Source organism: Sinocyclocheilus anshuiensis, unplaced genomic scaffold (assembly GCF_001515605.1).
Source record: "Sinocyclocheilus anshuiensis isolate Anshui unplaced genomic scaffold, SAMN03320099.WGS_v1.1 scaffold48, whole genome shotgun sequence".
NCBI lineage: Eukaryota > Metazoa > Chordata > Actinopteri > Cypriniformes > Cyprinidae > Sinocyclocheilus > Sinocyclocheilus anshuiensis.
In genome coordinates, this window is record NW_015554124.1 from 543352 (window position 1) to 563733 (window position 20382).

The 20382-nt window shown below is 33.7% G+C and overlaps 1 protein-coding gene across 2 annotated transcripts in view; it reads right to left on the reverse strand.

Moving 5' to 3' along the window:
• The window catches only part of LOC107670088 (glia-derived nexin-like), a 13487-nt gene extending 3128 nt beyond the window's left edge, over window positions 1-10359 (reverse strand). The window contains exons 1-6 of one of the 2 annotated variants that reach the window (XM_016462567.1): window positions 10225-10359; window positions 5186-5466; window positions 4838-5065; window positions 3476-3673; window positions 2716-2914; window positions 1183-1280 (exon numbers count right to left, since the gene is read on the reverse strand). In XM_016462567.1, the coding sequence (XP_016318053.1) occupies window positions 1183-1280; window positions 2716-2914; window positions 3476-3673; window positions 4838-5065; window positions 5186-5441 (979 nt within the window). In that variant the 5' untranslated portion in view covers window positions 5442-5466; window positions 10225-10359. Of the gene's footprint in view, window positions 1-1182; window positions 1281-2715; window positions 2915-3475; window positions 3674-4837; window positions 5066-5185; window positions 5467-10176 lie in introns of both variants that reach the window. The other variant, XM_016462568.1, reaches the window with a different exon arrangement.
• Between the last annotated feature and the right edge of the window lie 10023 nt (window positions 10360-20382).

Consider the following 20382-nt stretch of genomic DNA (forward strand, 5'->3'; position numbering starts at 1 on the left):
GGGCAGAAATCATGTTCATGGATGAGCTAATGATTTATTAACGTAGTAGAATGAAGCAGGGTGAGGCTGAAAGCCGTCGAAGCGAAACGAGGCCGCTGAACGAGCGCGACACACGGCTCGAAAGCAGCGGAGCTTTTATTATGCCACAGTCGACCACTTCTGCTCCTTCCGGTCGTGCGTATGTGGGGTAAAGCAGCGCTGTTTTGTCATACTAGATACATTTGAAAGTTCTGCTATAATGCTACTCTGTGCGGTCGTCACCGGTATATTAAAACGTACAACATATTAAAGCGTCTTTGGTGTTTCCATGTTTTCTACAAAACAAAACCGGAAATCGAGGGGTTATGACGTCTTTGGCAGGCGACACAATGACACTATGGAAACGGTCCGTGTCACTAGTTAAAATTGCTTATTTCTCTGGATTTAAACATTCTTTGAAACATTTGGGATAGTATAAGTACACAAGTCAGCAAAATATATAACACTGTTCTAGTGGTTTTTGGATATTTTAATAAAAAAATCTTACATATTGTGCCTTTAAATGAAAGATTTAAGAATGTGAAGGGCTTTAAATCCTGTAAAAGTAATCGTTCACCAAAAAAGAAACATTCTGTCATCATTTACTCATCCTGCTGTCATTCCAAACCCCAATGACTTTCTTCCGTTCTCTGTACAATGACATTTCATACTGAACATGCCTGTCAAGCTCCAAAAAGAGCTTTTATGATACTTTTTGATCCTGCTTGGAGCCTGACAGACAGTCTTTGTATGGAAAAGTTCCACTGAATAGATAACAACATGTGGCTGAGTAAATGATGATAGACTTCATTTCTGAGTGAATTGTGAAGTTTCTTTATAGTTTAAAGTGAAATGGCACAGTGATTCACTGCTCACTGCAATTCAAGTTAAAGTTTGTGGCTTAACAGCATGAATTATGGTAATAAAGCACAGGCTTTGAGGAGAATTATCTGGAGCTGTGCGGAGCTGGGAGCGTCTCTGGATGGTGACCAGAGCACTAACAGAGTCACTCTGACTCATTTTCTCACTTCACTGAGAGACGTGATTCATGCGGCTGAAGTTCACAGTCAACAGTCAAAGATATCATTCGGTCAAACACAAACATATGCACATAAAATGAACTTATGAAGAAAATGCTGCACATGACTGACAGCTGTCACTCACTCAGGTGTCTGAAATCAGCTTTGATCTGACTGAAGATGTCTTTGATTCCCATCGCTGTGAGAGGACCCTCCAAATCCACCTCTTCCTCTGCTGTGAATCTACTCGGAGAAGAGGAGGAGAAAGCATGAGTGCTGCTTGACTGGCAAATCATGAATCCATATGAGACTCACTAGAGATCAGACCAGTGTGGTATTGTTAACTAACTGTATTATTGTTAACTGAAACTAAACTTAAAAATCCTAAAACAGTTTTTTTTGGTCATTGAAATACAGCTGAAATTAAATAAAACATAAATATTAGATTAAACGTCATAATAATGAGATTAAAAAGTCAAAATTACAACATACTCAGTCATACTGAGATAATTATAAGATTGTCTCATAATTATGACAAGGTCAAAATTATAAGATACTAAGTAATAATTATGATACAAAAGTCATTATGAAATAAAAATTCCAAATGATGATATTCTAAGTCAGAAAAGTTAATTATGACATACTAAATCATAATTATAAGATTATCTCACAATTGACAAAAAGTTAAAATTATGATACTAAGTCATAATTATGAGATACAAATGTCATTATGACAAAATCAAAATTATGACAAACTGAGTCAAAATTATAAGATTCTCATAATTATCTAAAAAAGTCAAAATTATGAGATACTAAGTCATAATTATGAGATACAAATGTGACTCACATAAAAAGTCAAAATTATAACATACTGAGTCATAATTATGATGATCTCATAATTATCACAAAAAGTCAAAATTATGAGATACCAAGTCATAATTACGAGATACAAATGTGACTGACATAAAAAGTCAAAATTATGACATACCGAGTCATAATTATAATATTATCTCATAATTATATCAAAAAGTCATAAGATACTAAGTAATAATTATGAGATACAAAAGTTATTATGACATAAAATTCCAAATGATGATATTCTAAGTCAGAACAGTTGTAATTATAACATACTAAATCATAATTATGAGATAAAAAGCCACAATTATGACATACTGAGTCATAATTATGAGATACAAGTCATTATTACAGTCAAAATGATTCAATAATAATTCATAATTATGAGATAGAAAAATTATGACATACTATATCATAATTATGAGAAAAAAGTCCCAATTATGACAGTCAAAATGATCACAAATTAAGTCATAATTATAATTAGTCAAAATTATAAGATAAAAATCAATTATGACCAAAATTAGATAAAGTCATATTTATGACAAAATGTGATAATTGTTTATCTTACTAAGACTTAGCATCTTATATTTTTTTGCATCATTTTGACTTTCAATTTTGACATAATTGACTTAATATTCAACTAAATATATAGACATTAATTAGTCAATATTAAGATTTAATATTGATTAAATATTATAATAATTAATACATTCTATATTAATTCATTCTAAAATAACACTGCATCATCCAAAAGATGCCGAATGATTCAGAGGGAAAAAAGAAAGTGAATATTAAAGGATAACGCTAAGGACAGGAATCTCACTTTGGCATCAGGAGGCGCATCCTCCTCTGGACCAGCAGTTTGGTCCAGCTTTGGATGGTCGCTGTGGAGATGTGCGGCAAGACGGCTGACAGGGGCATGGCCTCTTCTGACGGCAACGCAATAAACATGCTCATGCTGTTGCCATGATACGGCAGCTCGATCACTGTATACTTCAAACCTTCTGGAGTGCTTGCTTGACCTGCAGAGAGAACGAAAACAAATAAATACATTTATGCTGCTAATAAAGAGTCAAATGGTACACTTTTATTAACCTAAATTTCAGCATATGAATGTTCCTCAAAAACCAATATCCAACACACGCGCGTGTGGATCATATCCCAGTCACCCCTGTGAACTTTAGAAATGCAATCCTTTCGTACGGTCTATAAAACACTTTATTCTGCTTGTAAAGTGCTTATATCAAAACTAGTAAAACAGCAGTTTATGGTGTTTTCATGGATTAAATGCTTCTGACGATGGCCAGACACTCTTGGCGTTTGCATTAGAATTCAATTAATTCACATTTTACACTATTTTATTCCCATCTGCTGGGTTATGAGGAATTGTAAAGTTAAAATACTCCAGCGTTCCCAGCGATTTAAAAAGTAGCCACGTTTTTATTGCATCGCCGTCTCTGGAAAACAGTTCCACACATAGCCAGACAATGGCATGAATCACGTGGCGGGAAAATCTTGTATTACTCAACAGTTCTGAATGTGTGTGAGTGTAATATCTGATGCAACCTGCGAGAAAATCTCACCTATGCTAAAGACAGAGAGCTGGGACATCATGGGAACTTTGTATGTCTTCCCGTCTCCTGCAGTAAAGCTTCTGGGTTTGGTGTTCTGGGCTTGGAAACGGGATTTCCAAAGGCCTTTGAAGTAAATGGAATTTACAGCCACCAACCGAGTCATAACCGGATCAAACATATCTGCCTTGACAAGACTGGGAATTTGGCCTGATAAAAAAAAAAAACAGAGCAGGTTATATATATTAATATTACATATATTTATACAATATTAATATTATAATTAGTTGCCACTTCACACAAATGTAGTACTAAATAAGGCCTAAAAAACACACTTTTTCCAACAAATTGTCAATGAAAGGACATCATCAAGAGGTCAAACTAAATATAAATATCAGCTGTTTTTGTTTTGTGATCATTTTGTATGAGATTTTGCCATAAAAAAGTGAATACAGTTTATAATCCTGATTTGAGTGATTTTGTAATAAATAAATCAATAGTTTGTATAATAAGTAATTTAAATAAGTCATTTTAAAATAAAATATGCCAAATTAGAATGTCATTTTTCAGTTATTGACAAACTTCCAATATATTCAAGAAAATTATTCATTTGTTTTCTTATATAATTTTCATATTAAAAATATATTAAATAATAAATGTATTAATTTTTTTATAAATAAATAAACAAATTACATTTGTATACTGGAACAAAATGTTGTTTTAGTTACCTTTAATTTTTATAAATTAAATAAAGTTTATTTTTTCTTATAATAATGTGGAAAATGATTTTAAGATTAACAATTAAGTTAATAATTAATTCATAAATAAATAAATATAAAACAAACAAATAAAGTTATTGAAAAAATGATACTTTCTATAATTTGAAGAAAAATATTGTTTATTCTTTTAAGAATTTGAAAAATATTTTTAAGATGAATAATTAAGTAATAAACAAATAAAAACAAATAGACACATTTTGTACATTTTAACCAAATGTTGTTTTTTAGTTATTGATAAACATCCTATAAATTTGGAATTTTTTAAAGATTAAGAATTCCAAAAATGTAAGATTACAAATATTTCTCTACCACATAAATTGATTATCGGTTCAACAGATTTGTGCTTCTAATACTTTAAAAATAATAATGGTAACCCAGTTTGTAGACTATTCATGGAAAGTGCCTATTACATTATTATACTATTAATATAAATATTCTACAAGTTACATATTTAACATAAAAAAAAATTAAGCTCTCAGGGCTAAGAGCTTATTCAGGGATAAATATGACATTTCAAGAGATATTGTATTGTAAAAATCCTTTTTAATTAATGCAGGTTAGAGGTAAGGGTATCAGATGCAGGGGTCAGCTGTACCTTTGGTGCTGTTCTTCACCCATTCATTGATGGTTTCTGCAGCCTCCTCTGGGTCGCTGTAGTCTATGGTTTGACTCTCACACATGAAGTTCTCCCTGTTGGCTGTCAGGAAGGCTTCCTTCATGCTGAAGCCCTCGTTGGGGAACAGTGCATTGGCAATCGTCACAATATCAGCGTTGGATTTGGTCGTCAAGGCCTTATGCAACTTCCGCAACATTTTATATGGACCTGAGAGCAGAATCAACACACAAAAATCAGTTTGGAGATGTCATTTACAGACTTGAGATTCCTATTTTTTGAGCAATTCAATGCACAAGTATTGCAAATGAAACCAGAGCAAACACACACTTGTCTTCTTGTATTTGAGGCCTGTGAGAAGCTGGCGGCGAGTGTCCCCGTGGGCCCCGGGGAGCAGCATGCCCAGGACAGAGGCCACGCCGTGAGGAGACAGGACCACATTCTCCTGCGGTTTGTCCTGGACCACACGCAAAAACACCTGCAGGCCGAGATCAGAGCCTCTCTCTCCGTAAGACGGGGACTGAGACGCCGAAACGCTCAGAGAACAAACCGCCACCAACACACATAGCTGCAACGCCACAAACATCGTGAAGGACACACAGGCAGCTCACCTGAAGAACAGAGAGAGACGGGGTGATGAAGAAAAAATAATGCTCACAAGAACTGTTTTTATTCTTTTTATGAATACGTTTCACTATTTTTATGGATTACAAACAGGACTACAAACAAAAGTTGTGTGCTGCTTCAAGAACAAAGTAAAAGGGAATCAAAATGGTGTATTTACTTTCCTAACACATTCTAATGTTGTATTTACTTTCTAATACATACATGTCTTATTGTTGACAATTCAACAGAGCACGTTATTCCAAAGAAAAATATTGTGCCTTATCATTTTTAATCAAAACAGAATAATTAAAAATCGAATACCATGCTGCACCTCTGAAACGACTTTTATACATACATAAAAATGTCTAGATAGATATTTATAATTTTTTGTATAATATATATATATGTGTGTATGTGTGCGTGTATAAGAGATTTTATAATTTATAATATTTATGAAAAAATAATACATTTTATGTAGATTTTATTTTTGAGTGATTTTTATAATTTATAAAATAAAAATAAAATAAATATTTCTGTAGATTTTTATTATAAAAATGACTATAAACCCTGTACACTGTATATAAATGTATATACATACATTTCATCATGCAAACAATTATTGAATATTCATTTTTACTCAATTGGTTACTTTATGTTGACTTTAAATGGTGTCATTTTTAGAGAGAAAAAAAAAACTATTATAAAATGCACATTTCAAATGTTCAGATAACACATAATCTGTCTCGGAGCCTCAGAAAACCATGGAAAAAACACTTTGGCTTATAGCTTTTATTACACATGGACTTCTGTTGGGAAACTGTATATTACTATTGCAGTTCTATTTGGTGATGCTAGTGTTGCCTTTAAGGGAGACAGTATAACATATTCCAAACAAATGAAGGATAAAACACATTTAAAACCCTTAATTTGATGATTGTAAGCACAAAGTCTTTCCTGACCCAAAGAAATCCTTCAATGGGAATCATAGTAAAATGTCTCAAGGTATTCCATGTTCACATCAAACCTGTCCAGACGTCTGATCCGCGGCTCATTCTTACATGATAACTTACATTTACACAAAGCACAACACAAATATCTGCTTCTCTCCGAGATCTCTGATTTTCTCGGAGATCTCGATCTAATCGGTATTCTCCAAAGCACAGCGATTTTCTGGGACACAGACTCTTTTTATTTTTTTGCACAAATGTTTCTTGAGTAAAGAACGGCTCCAAGCAACACACCTTTCCACAATCCTCGGGTCTCTTGGATCTGTGCACACACACTCACACACTCCTGAGCTATTCTGTTTCCCGTCACACAGCCCTGCGGCTCAGGAATTTATTTGATTAAGGAAAGTGAGTGTGTGTGTGTGTGTGTGTGTGTGTGAGCATGTGTGTCTACTTAAACATATTTTGGGGACAAATTTGTACCCAGACGTACAAAAACCTGATCAAATCTACCAAAACCTTTTCTTAGAATTGCAATTCTGAGAAGAAAAAAAAAAAAAAAAGTCTAATTTGCGAGATATAAACTCGGAATTCTATTTTTTTTTTTCCATTCCAAATTCCAATCTCAATTTAAAATAAATGAATTCATTCTCAGAATTCTGAGTTTACATCTCGTAATTCTGTTTTTTGCTTCCGCCATGAAATAAAAATTAAAAAAGGAAATTATAACTTTTTATTCTTATTGTAACTTTTTAATTTATTCTATTATTTTTAATTTATTATTTTTGTTCTCACAATTCGGACTTTTTTCTCAGATTTTTGAGTTTGTATTTCACAATTTAGACTTTTCTCAGAACGGCAAGGGGAAAAAATTCAGAATTGTTAGATATAAACTCAGAAATGTGAGATAAAAAAAGTCTTAATTTTGAGATGAAAAGTTGCAATTACCTTATTTTTTATTCCATGGTGGAAATGGACTTGGCTAGGTGCCAATGCAGTGTCCACATTTTGATACTGAAGTAAACATGTACGTATGTGTGTGTGTGTGAGAGAATGATGCGCACAGTCAGTATTGCAGAAAATATCTCCAGTGATTATTTAATGGTGCAATTAAGAAAGGAACAGAAAATGTGAATGCTTAGGATTGTTTAAAATTACACCATAATATCCTATCATTCTACTGACATATTGTTGTGATCAATCATTCACTAGTGCATTTCACAGCTAGCATAACTATCATTCCTGACAAATATTATGACCATTAAACCATATTAAGCACACAATAAACCATACAGCACATTAAACCATATTAAGCACACAATAAACCATACAGCACATTAAACCATATTAAGCACACAATAAACCATACAGCACATTAAACCATATTAAGCACACAATAAACCATACAGCACATTAAACCATATTAAGCACACAATAAACCATACAGCACATTAAACCATATTAAGCACACAATAAACCATACAGCACATTAAACCATATTAAGCACACAATAAACCATACAGCACATTAAACCATATTAAGCACACACTCCTTCATAACCTTCAAAACAGAACTGATTTAGTCTATTGCAATTCTGAGAAGAAAAAAAAAAAAAAAAGTCTAATTTGCGAGATATAAACTCGGAATTCTATTTTTTTTTTTCCATTCCAATTTTACATCTCAATTTAAAATAAATGAATTCATTCTCAGAATTCTGAGTTTACATCTCGTAATTCTGTTTTTTGCTTCCGCCATGAAATAAAAATTAAAAAAGGAAATTATAACTTTTTATTCTTATTGTAACTTTTTAATTTATTCTATTATTTTTAATTTATTATTTTTGTTCTCACAATTCGGACTTTTTTCTCAGATTTTTGAGTTTGTATTTCACAATTTAGACTTTTCTCAGAACGGCAAGGGGAAAAAATTCAGAATTGTTAGATATAAACTCAGAAATGTGAGATAAAAAAAGTCTTAATTTTGAGATGAAAAGTTGCAATTACCTTATTTTTTATTCCATGGTGGAAATGGACTTGGCTAGGTGCCAATGCAGTGTCCACATTTTGATACTGAAGTAAACATGTACGTATGTGTGTGTGTGTGAGAGAATGATGCGCACAGTCAGTATTGCAGAAAATATCTCCAGTGATTATTTAATGGTGCAATTAAGAAAGGAACAGAAAATGTGAATGCTTAGGATTGTTTAAAATTACACCATAATATCCTATCATTCTACTGACATATTGTTGTGATCAATCATTCACTAGTGCATTTCACAGCTAGCATAACTATCATTCCTGACAAATATTATGACCATTAAACCATATTAAGCACACAATAAACCATACAGCACATTAAACCATATTAAGCACACAATAAACCATACAGCACATTAAACCATATTAAGCACACACTCCTTCATAACCTTCAAAACAGAACTGATTTAGTCTGATGTTTGTCTTGAAACAGTTACAAAAGAACGATTTGCTAACATTCTCATTAAGTTATGAAAACGTTATTTCTGAATGTTCTCTGGACATTCAAAAAACCCAGTTTTTTTTAAATATGTTTTAAAAACTTTTTTTGTTTGGTTGGTTGGTTATGTAAACATTCCATTTAATCATTTTCAAACATTATGGGAATGTTACTTTTAAATGTTCTCTAAACATTCCAAACAAGTAACGTTAGTAACATAAAAAAAAAAAACGTTAGTCGAACGTCCAGCTAAAATATCTCAGAAAAACATTCCACGAACAATGTATAAATGTTTTAAGAATATTATTAAGACACAAAAATGACTTTGAACAAACACTCTGTTAACGTTAATATAACTTTGAGAGAACCTTGCCAGAACGTTAGCCAAAGTTCTGAGAACGTTCACTGTTAAACAGGTGTCAGTTGCATAAATCTAGTCTTAAAAATCAGTCACCTATTTTTTCTTCTTCTTTAAGACTGGTCATAACTTTGTAAAGTCAGTTACATAAAACGGTAGATTGTTCTAATTTGAATCCAAAAAGTAGAGACCGATTACCACTTTTTCAACTCCTAGCTGGTCAAACTAGCTCTTAATACATAGGATGGTCTTAAAGGGATAGTTCAACCAAAAATGAAAATTTGATGTTTATCTGCTTACTCCCAGGGCATCCAAGATGTAGGTGACTTTGTTTCTTCAGTAGAACACAAATTATGATTTTTAACTCCAGCCGTTGCAGTCTATCGGTTTAATTTGGATTTGTCTGTGCATGTTTTTTTTTACTCTCAAAAAAATAGACTGCAACGGCTGGACTTAAAAATCATAATTTGTGTTCTACTGAAGAAACAAAGCCACCTACATCTTGGATGCCCTGGGAGTAAGCAGATAAACATCACATTTTCATTTTTGGATGAACTATCCCTTTAAGAGGCTAAGTTTATCCAACTGGCCCCTGCAGGTCTATTTTGATGTTGGTCTTATCTGGTCTGGTCTGGTATACACTGGTCTTACGACAGTTAAACAAGTGTTTTCTGTCAACTGCGTGAGTAAAGCGTTGTCTTCCGATGACCGCAGTGAACTTTTTATAGCAGCTTCAGCAACTGCGTTTAATTATAGGCTTTAAAACTCAGTCTGAACACAAATAGGGGCGGGGGTCTGGAACTGAAATCAACAACTCAGAAACAATCCCTCATCCTCCACCTCCCTCATATGTTAGTAGTAGTATCCATAGATCAATAATAACATCTAGGAATTACAACAGCAGTAGCAGATGCCTGATTTAAGTATAAACCAACCTGGACAGTCTGTGAGGTGAAAAAAAAGCTGCAGTATGCTCCACTAACCTGGACAAGCAGCTCTAATTCTTCAGATAAGTTACGCAGGTAACGTTAGAGACGCGTGTCTTCCGCGAGCGTCCGTGTTCCTCCTCACGCCGCCGCGCCTCCGTTTATTTCTTTCTGTCCTGAGCGCCGGACTCCGCCTCCTCATAAATATACGAAACACGCTATAAATATGAATTAAGTAAGACTGACGTCATTTGGCTGACGTCCAACCACGCAATACTAACGGCCGCCGAACGTTCCGTTACGTAATTAATATTCATGAGCCAAGCCTTCGCAGTAGTAGAATTCGGGGAAGGGGAGCAAAAAAAAAAAAAAAAAAAACCTTCAGCGAAACTTTGATTAAACTCTAATTAATGTAAACAGGAAATGACACACACGCGGAAGAATAATGATTAGTGCGGCGGATAATTATATGCTTTCACAAAACAATGACACATGGGCATTAGGACACAACTGTTGTGCAACTGGAATCTGAAGACGTGACTAACAAAAAGTACCAGACACGCGATCATTAACTTGGCAGTATCTATGGGTGCCACCTGAATGCCATGGCAAATGAGTATTGGTTATTTTAGAGAGTTTTGACATGCTATATTGGTAATCTCATATACAATACTAAATAGGCTACAGTGCATTGGAGTACCATTAAATTGGAATATGGCAATCATTCAGTATACCATGGTACCTTCACAGTGTGTTTTTGTAAGGTGTGGGTAGTTGCTTTTCTATAAAAACTGTGCTGATCTCTTTTAAAACCTCATCCTGGTCTTGCATTATACAAACAAGACATCTATATTGCTAAATCAGTCTGTTTGAAGTTATATTATGCATGTCTTTTATGTCACATCAGTTTATTCAACTTTGATTTCTCTTATAAAGGAAAGAGAACTATGGAAGATTTTTTGTATTTTTTTTATACTGTGGTGGAAAGTAGTTTTTTTAGCTTACAATTCTGAGAAATTAGAAATGCAAGATATAAACTCAGAATTGCAAGATATAAACATTTCTTAGAAGAAAAGTCAGAATTGTGAGATGTAAACGTAGAGTTGTTAGATAAAAATGTTTTTTTATTTTTTATGCTGTTGTGGGGAAAAAAAACAGAATTGTGAGAAAAAAAAATCTGAATTGCAAATTTATATTTCACAATTCTGAGTTTATATCCCACAATTCAGAAAAAAAACATTAGAATTGCAATGAATTAATAATAGCGAGATTTAAAGGGTTAGTTCACCCAAAAATTTAAATTAGCCCATATCACTTGAATCTAGCTTGTGCTCACTGTTGTACACGGAAGCAGCTCTGGGCGGATGACATATGAGGTCAGCTTTGCGCATTTAATTTAAATGTATTTATCTGTTTAATTATGGAACATTTTAAATATATTTTTTATCTATTGTTGTTTTGTATTTTTATTTTTTTGTTAATTTTTCTGAATATATTTCTTGTTAATGTTATGATGGATTTTTTTTTTTGCATTTCGTTGTTTTGTTTTGCTGTCGATTTTTGTTTTCTCATTGTTACACTTTAATAAAAACATTAAAAAAGAAAACTTTTTGCATTTTCGGAATAAAAAAAAACAATTGCATTAAATAATTTCTATCGCACAAGATGTCTATGAAAAAAAGATTTTGTTCGACTTCTTGAAACATTTTCGTCAGCATTTGTAGTTCAAAACCCCTAACACATTCAGAAACGGCATTTCAGGACAAAAGTCTCGGAGCCACTCGTAATCAGGATGTGAGCCGTAATCTATCAGAACCAGAACCAAAATTCCGAGAACATTCCGGACTCACAGAGACACCTCTTAATCCAAATTCCACTTACACACTCAATCACTGGATCACGCCAGGAAATCTGTGTGTGTGTGTGTGTGTGTGTGTGTGAGAGAGAGCTCCTTGGCTTGTGTTCACAAACCACATCTACTTTAAAGCAATATTTCACCTAAAAATGAAAATTTGCTGTACATTTACTCACTGTCAGGCCATCCAAGCTGGAGATGAGTTTTTTTCTTCATCAAATGTGGAGTAATGTAGCATTACATCACTTGCTCATCAATGAATCCTCTGCAGTGAATGGGTGCCGTCAGAATGAGAGTCCAAACAGCTGATAAATACATCACAATAATCCACAAGTAATCCACACCACTCCAGTCCATCAGTTAACATCTTGAGAAGTCAAAAGCTGCGTGTTTGCAAGAAACAAACCCATCATTTAGATGTTTTTATCTTCAAACTGTTACTTCTGGCTAAAATACGAGTCCATAATGCTTTCTAATTCTTTCTTAATCTTTCTTAATAGATTTCTTTCTTACAAACACACCGATTTTCACTTTTCAAGACATTAACTGATGGAGTGGAGTGGTGTGGTAGATGGAGAAACAAACTCATCTACATTTTAAATGGCCTGAGGGTGTGTACATTTTGAACAAATGTTCATTTTTGGGTGAACTATTTCTTTAAGATTTATTTTCCTTGATTTTTACAAAAATGTCCCATTATGAATGTCTGTTGTCTCCAGAAGTGCTTTTTCCTCTCATTCACTCAGTTCCTCTCTCTCTGTAACTCAATCCCGCCACTCTAAAAGCTCCTGCTGTTCTGAAGCGCAGCGGTTTATTGGTAATCTGACTCATGAGGTCCTGACAATATCCAGCCTCTTATCGGACTCACACACACACACACACACACACACACACACACACACACACAACAAATTACCAATCTGGTTTTTGACTTGAGCTTTGCTGACTCTTTGACTTTAATTCTGACCTGACTGACAGAGGCTTCATTAACTGCAACCGTTTCATTCTGATCATGTCATTTCCGTGCTTGTGGTCAACATGTGCGTCTCCTAACACACACAGTGACCTCACACACCTCAAATGCTCGGTTGTCCTTGTTGTAATGAAAATTCCCAGCCAAGGACTCCAAAAGATACGCAGAATCCGTCTGGGACTGGATCTGGAGCTTAGAGCACAACCTGAGAGACAGAGAAATTATTTCACAGCTTATGCTGACTATTCAAACACAAATGCGTCATTTGGACGCCAAATAATTTGCGGAGGAACACACACTCTTGTCCACTTTAAACACTCGACCATGAGACTCCGCCCACACGCTCGATGACATCATCAGATCTGGCATCCCGCACGAGTGAGCAGAACAGGGAACAGTTTGTATATTTGGGAAAGCATTAGGTCATTGTGTGGGTGAATCACAGGAAAACACGTTCAGCTCACATTTCAACCCCAAAATAAAGAAAATTAAGCTTATTTTAGGACCATGAAGCGGTTTTACATCGTGACATTGGCATTTCAGGACAACTAACCACATTTTCCCCCAAAATTATCATTATCATAATGCATCCAGATAAACTGTTAAATTATTTGCAGTCCAACACTTTCTACCATAATGTCCAAATAACTTACAAGTTACAATTTATTTTACTTAATATCAATATAAGTATAATTATAGTTTGATTATACGCTCCCATTCAAAAGTCTGGGGTAAGTAAAAGTTTATTTTGAAAGAAATTAATACCTTTATTCAGCAGGGACACATTAAATTGATCAAAACTGACAGATTTCTATTTCAAATAAATAGCTTTTCAACTATCTATTAATTTCTGTGCTTTTCAACTTTCTATTCATCAAGGAATCCTGACAAAAAAAACATGGTTTACACAAAAACATTTATGTACATAAAAATATATTTTCACTTTGATGTGATTTTATATATATATATATACACACACACACACACTGTATATATATTTATTAAATTATATATATATATATATATATATATATATATATATATATATATATATATAGAGAGAGAGAGAGAAATAAATTAATATAAAAAATGTATTTTATAAATCTAATATTTTATATTTCAGTTTTTTAATCACATTACAGTGATGAAAATGAGAATTTTGGGGGTAAACATGCTTGATTATAATGAAAAACATATGAAAAAATAATACATAATAAAATATTGGTCAAAAACTTTTATTTTTATTTTGCTAAATAAATAAATATAAACAGATTATATATATATAATAATTCTTGTTTTTTTTAAAATCACATTAGAATGAAGGATTTTGGGAGGAAACGTGTAATTATAATTAAAGACATGTCCCAAAAAATAATATATAATAAAATATTGGCCAAAAGTGCTTTAGTTCTCCTAAAACTTTCTTTTTTTTTTTAGTTCTCTCTAAAAGACTTTGCACCATAAAAATTCTGATTTCTTGCTTATTTGTACCATAGAAAAACATTTGAAAAAATAATACATAATAAAATATTGGTCAAAAACTTTTATTTTTATTTTGCTAAATAAATAAATATAAACAGATTATATATATATAATAATTCTTGTTTTTTTTAAAATCACATTAGAATGAAGGATTTTGGGAGGAAACGTGTAATTATAATTAAAGACATGTCCCAAAAAATAATATATAATAAAATATTGGCCAAAAGTGCTTTAGTTCTCCTAAAACTTTCTTTTTTTTTTTAGTTCTCTCTAAAAGACTTTGCACCATAAAAATTCTGATTTCTTGCTTATTTGTACCATACTAGTTCCTTGTAGTCCATTCCAAACACAGCCAGAGGCATGACAGCAGAAAGTCTGTGGGCCGGAAGGAAGAGAAAGATGAAGGATGTTTTAGATTGAGTGTTTTCTTTCTGCGGGTCGTGCTGAGACGACTGACCCTGCTCCATAACTGAGCTACGGAGCACAGACGGCATTCCAGGATCTCAGAATCACACACACACATCCCAAGTCGAACGGAACTAAGAAGGACACTGAAACCAGGATAGTCACAGTCCAGCGGCTGCAACTGCAACAGAAAGGCCTTTTCAGTCCTTGCAAAACACATGTATTATACATCGTCTCATGTTCCTGTGCCATTACAAACCTATACAATCCCCAGTTCAAGTAGTTTAAATAAATGCATCATTGCAAAAGTCATAAAGTCAACATTAATTTAAAAATGACCCTATTTATTGCTCTAATCAATTAAAATTACATAAAGTAAATTACCACCTCAAAGATTACCTCTTTTTCTCTTTCTGATGTAATCAAGGAGATGTAATAAATATAAATATTAAACGATAATATCATAACCCATTTCCAATCAACTCCAGCTCTGTCAAACAGCTGAATATTTACAGCTGAATACTCTGTTTTACTTAGAAATGTTTTTTTAAATCACATTAGAATGAAGGATTTTGGGAGGAAACGTGTAATTATAATTAAAGACATGTCCCAAAAAATAATATATAATAAAATATTGGCCAAAAGTGCTTTAGTTCTCCTAAAACTTTCTTTTTTTTTTTAGTTCTCTCTAAAAGACTTTGCACCATAAAAATTCTGATTTCTTGCTTATTTGTACCATACTAGTTCCTTGTAGTCCATTCCAAACACAGCCAGAGGCATGACAGCAGAAAGTCTGTGGGCCGGAAGGAAGAGAAAGATGAAGGATGTTTTAGATTGAGTGTTTTCTTTCTGCGGGTCGTGCTGAGACGACTGACCCTGCTCCATAACTGAGCTACGGAGCACAGACGGCATTCCAGGATCTCAGAATCACACACACACATCCCAAGTCGAACGGAACTAAGAAGGACACTGAAACCAGGATAGTCACAGTCCAGCGGCTGCAACTGCAACAGAAAGGCCTTTTCAGTCCTTGCAAAACACATGTATTATACATCGTCTCATGTTCCTGTGCCATTACAAACCTATACAATCCCCAGTTCAAGTAGTTTAAATAAATGCATCATTGCAAAAGTCATAAAGTCAACATTAATTTAAAAATGACCCTATTTATTGCTCTAATCAATTAAAATTACATAAAGTAAATTACCACCTCAAAGATTACCTCTTTTTCTCTTTCTGATGTAATCAAGGAGATGTAATAAATATAAATATTAAACGATAATATCATAACCCATTTCCAATCAACTCCAGCTCTGTCAAACAGCTGAATATTTACAGCTGAATACTCTGTTTTACTTAGAAATGTCACTTTAAGTAAGTTAAATGGGTTATGAATACCATGTCATTTTTGCCTGTTAAATTAATTCTCAAACAAATGCAATTAAATTCTCACATACATTACCATTCAAAAGTTTGGGGTTGGTAAGTTTTTTTTTTAAATGTTTTTGAAAGTCTTTTATGCTGCATTTATTTGATAAAAAAACACAGTAAAAACAGTAATTTTGTGAAATATGATGATTTTAAATAACTTCTATGTGAATATGGTAAATTTATTTCTGTGATCAAAGCTGTATTTTCAGCATCATTACTCCAGTCTTCAGTGTCACATGATTCTTCAGAAATCATTCTAATATGCTGATTTGCTGCTCAATAAACATTAGGGATGCACGATATATCGGCCACCATATCGGTATCGGCCGATAAATGCTAATTTTTTCTGTTATCGGTATCGGCCCGATAAGAAAATCTGGCCGATATCTTAAAGCCGATAAATAATGCATTATTTCCTTCAGAGACACTTCAGATGCGCGCTGTTCGTTTGCAGCCTTTTGTGCAATTGTACGTTGTAATATTGTGTTTATTTGATGTATATCTGATTTATCTCATATAGAATGCGTTTGGTTAAGTTAAAAGAGTGCTTCAGTTTACCGGTGATCATCTTTAGCTCAGCGCACGCAGCTCAAACAGCAGTGCACAACATTAATAACTATGATTGGGAATGTCGTGTATATAACATTCTAATGAGAACATTATTATAATAAAACGTTGTGAATTCTTTGGGTTTAGTTGCTGTGTTTCAGCGCGTTGTTATGGGAAGAGCGCATCCACAACAAGATCACACATTCTGACTATAGCACGCAATAACTGCGTCATTTTGTACATATATAAGTTGTAATATTATCATTTCTGATTATTATCATTGTTGGAAACAGTTGTGCTGCTTCATATTTTTATGGAAACCACGAGGCATTTATTTTTTCAGGATTATCTGATAAATTGAAAGTTCAAAAGAAAAGTGTGACGAGTGGGGCGGGGTCGAGAGCCGTGGGAACGGAGCGAGGCCGGTGGAGTGGCTGCCGTTTTATTTTCATTTTGTGTTTGTTTATTTTATTAAAGTTTTGTTAAAATGTTCGTCGGTTTCCGCCTCCTTCTTCCCGAACTACAAACTGTGTTACAAAAAGCATTTATTTAAAATAGAATTATAAATGTCACTTTTGATCAATTTAATGCTTCCTTGCTGAATAAATATATTAATTTCTTAAAACCAGTGTGTGCATGAGTTACCTGACATTGAGTCATTGAGTCGTTCTACCAACGTGTCAGATGCTTTCTTCACCACTAGAGGGCACTCTGGGTTTTCCACCGCCAGTGATCGCCACACAACCTCTAAATATTCTGCAACCACAGAAAAAAATTAAACAACACTCATTAGTACACAACAAAAATACACTTATGCATTTAGCAGACACACAGCGACTTAAAGCATTCGCCAAAGCCAACAACAATGCAGCAGTGAATGGGTGCCGTCAGGATGAGAGTCCAAACGGCTGATAAAAACATCACAATAATCCACACCACTCCAGTCCATCAGTTAACATCTGGAGAAGCCAAGATCTACATGTTTGTAAGAAACAAATCCATCATTAAGGTGTTTTTAAATTTAAACCGTCACTTTGGCCCAAAATACAAGTCCATAATCCATAATAATGCTTCATCCTGTGAAAAAGTCCATCTACTATTTTACACATTACTACTGTTTTTCACATTAAAATCATATTTGTTTAGAACTGTTTTTGCTTGTAAAGGGTACTTGATCTGTGCATATTTCTCTCCTGTCTCGACCAGACCACTTTGTCACTGTAGAAAGCATTAGTGCAACATTTTAAAGTTAAAAATGTCTAAATTATTTGTTTATTACAAACCAGCATATTTTCATTTCACAAGACATTAACTGATGGACTGGAGTGGTGTGGATTATTGTGATGTTTTTATCAGCTGTTTGGACTCTCATTCTGACGGCACCCATTCACTGCAGAGGATCCATTGCTGAGCAAGTGATTCAATGCTATATTTCTCCAAATCTGATGAAGAAACAAACTCATCTACATATTGGATAGCCTGAGGGTGAGCACATTTTCAGCAAATTTTCATTTTTGGGTGAACTATTCCTTTAAAGAATCATTCATGGCACACGTTTTAGGCTGAAGTTTAACGTTAGACATGGTCTAAAAGTAAAAGTAAAGTAAAGAAACCTGAAGATCCTGCATAGTTTCAGGCAACAGACTGGACAAACAGCACACGCTAAACAATGCCATGAGATGAGAAGCTATTGTTCTAGCGCTGCAGTGATCTAAGAGCCGCTCACAATGAAAAGCTCTGTGAAAGTGGTCAGCGTGACATCACTATCCTGAGGAGCGATGCTACAAGACATCACTGCAGGACAGACCACAGTCACGGAGTTTGACGTCTGCACCGACACACATGGAGTCATTCCCCGTCACATAACCACACAGACGGAGAGAGACGGCAAAACACATGTATCTCGTGTCTCCACTGCAGAGACAGTTGCTCATCGCCATAATTAACCCTCGATTTATTTTTAATTTTAATGTCTGTACAGGGGTGTTGTTTTAAATATGACCCAACAGACATAATATACACCCTCGGCAGACCGTGGTCACGAAGACTGGTGATTAATGTGTGTGTGTGTGTGTGTGTAGCTGTAGGTCAGAGAAAGGTCTTGTTTAAAAGCGGTTCGGATGTCATGTTGACATCCAGCTGTTCAGAAACATGGAGGAAAGAGACGGGGGGTTGAGGAACAGAGGAAGAGCAAACAAGACAAGAAAAGCAGACTGGAAACAAGAAATAAGAAACAACAGAGACAAGAAAAAAAACTACATTTATACTACTTAATGTTTTTGTAATATTTACATTATCATTCAAAAGTCTGGGGTCAGTAAGGTTTTTTAAATAAATTAATACTTTTATTCATCAAGGATGCATTAAATTGATAATAAAAGTCATTTATAATGTTACAAAAGATTTCAAACTAATGCTGTTTTTTAGAGCTGCCACTTCTTCTTATTCTAATGTGTTTCTTTGTTGTTGCAACAACCACAACTTTATGTAGGAAGATTGCGCTTTTTACATGCTTCTTTTTTTTCATATTTCATGTTTTTATATTGGTACTTTAAGTAAATATGATTTTTAATGTTCCTTTTGTGTTCATTTAGTAAAAAGCAGTAAGTTGTAACTAAGTTTAGATCATTTTTAACTAGTGATGATTTTGCATGAAATTGATCAAAAGTGACAGTAAAGACATTTATATTGTTACAAAAGATTTCTATTTCAAATAAATGCTGTTCTTTGGAACTTTCTATTCATCAAAGCATCCTAAAAAAATAAAATGCATCATGGTTTCCACAAAAATATTGGGCAGCCACAACTGTTTTCAACACTGATAATAATCAGAAATGTTTCTTGAGCAGCAGATCAGAATATTAGAATGATTTCTGAAGATCATGTGACACTGAAGACTGGAGTAATGATGCTGAAAATTCAGCTTTGATCACAGGAATAAATGAGATTTCATACATTTTAAAATACATTTAATATATTAATATAGAAAACAGTTATTTTAAATTCTAATGTTTCACAATATTACTGTAATAAATAAATGCAGCCTTAGTGAGCAGAAGAGACTTCTGTCAAAAACATTAAAAAATCTTATTGAACAATAGTGAAAATAATTTAATATTTCTGCCATTTTATAAACCAAGGCAGCTTGTTTTTCATGGTTAAAAGCCTAAAACAGCAGAATAGTCAAGATAACAAAAATGACAGTGTGTGTGATTCATTTTAATTGCAGAATTTGATGCATTTCTGAATAAAAAAAGAACATTTAATAAAAAGCAATACTGTAGAGTGGAAATTTAGAAGTTGATTTCTCAATTTTATCCATCAAGAATTGACTGAATGGAAAAAGCTTCTCTTAGATGACGGTTGGTTGGAAAAAACAGAAATGAAAAAAGTTTCAGAAACTGGAGCAAGATATAAAACTAACTTTTTTTACACTTATAGTGCAAAGAAAAATAATGAATCACTCAGGAGCATGTACTCAGAAAGTAACTCGAGTCAATTACGATGTCATGTTGACTTC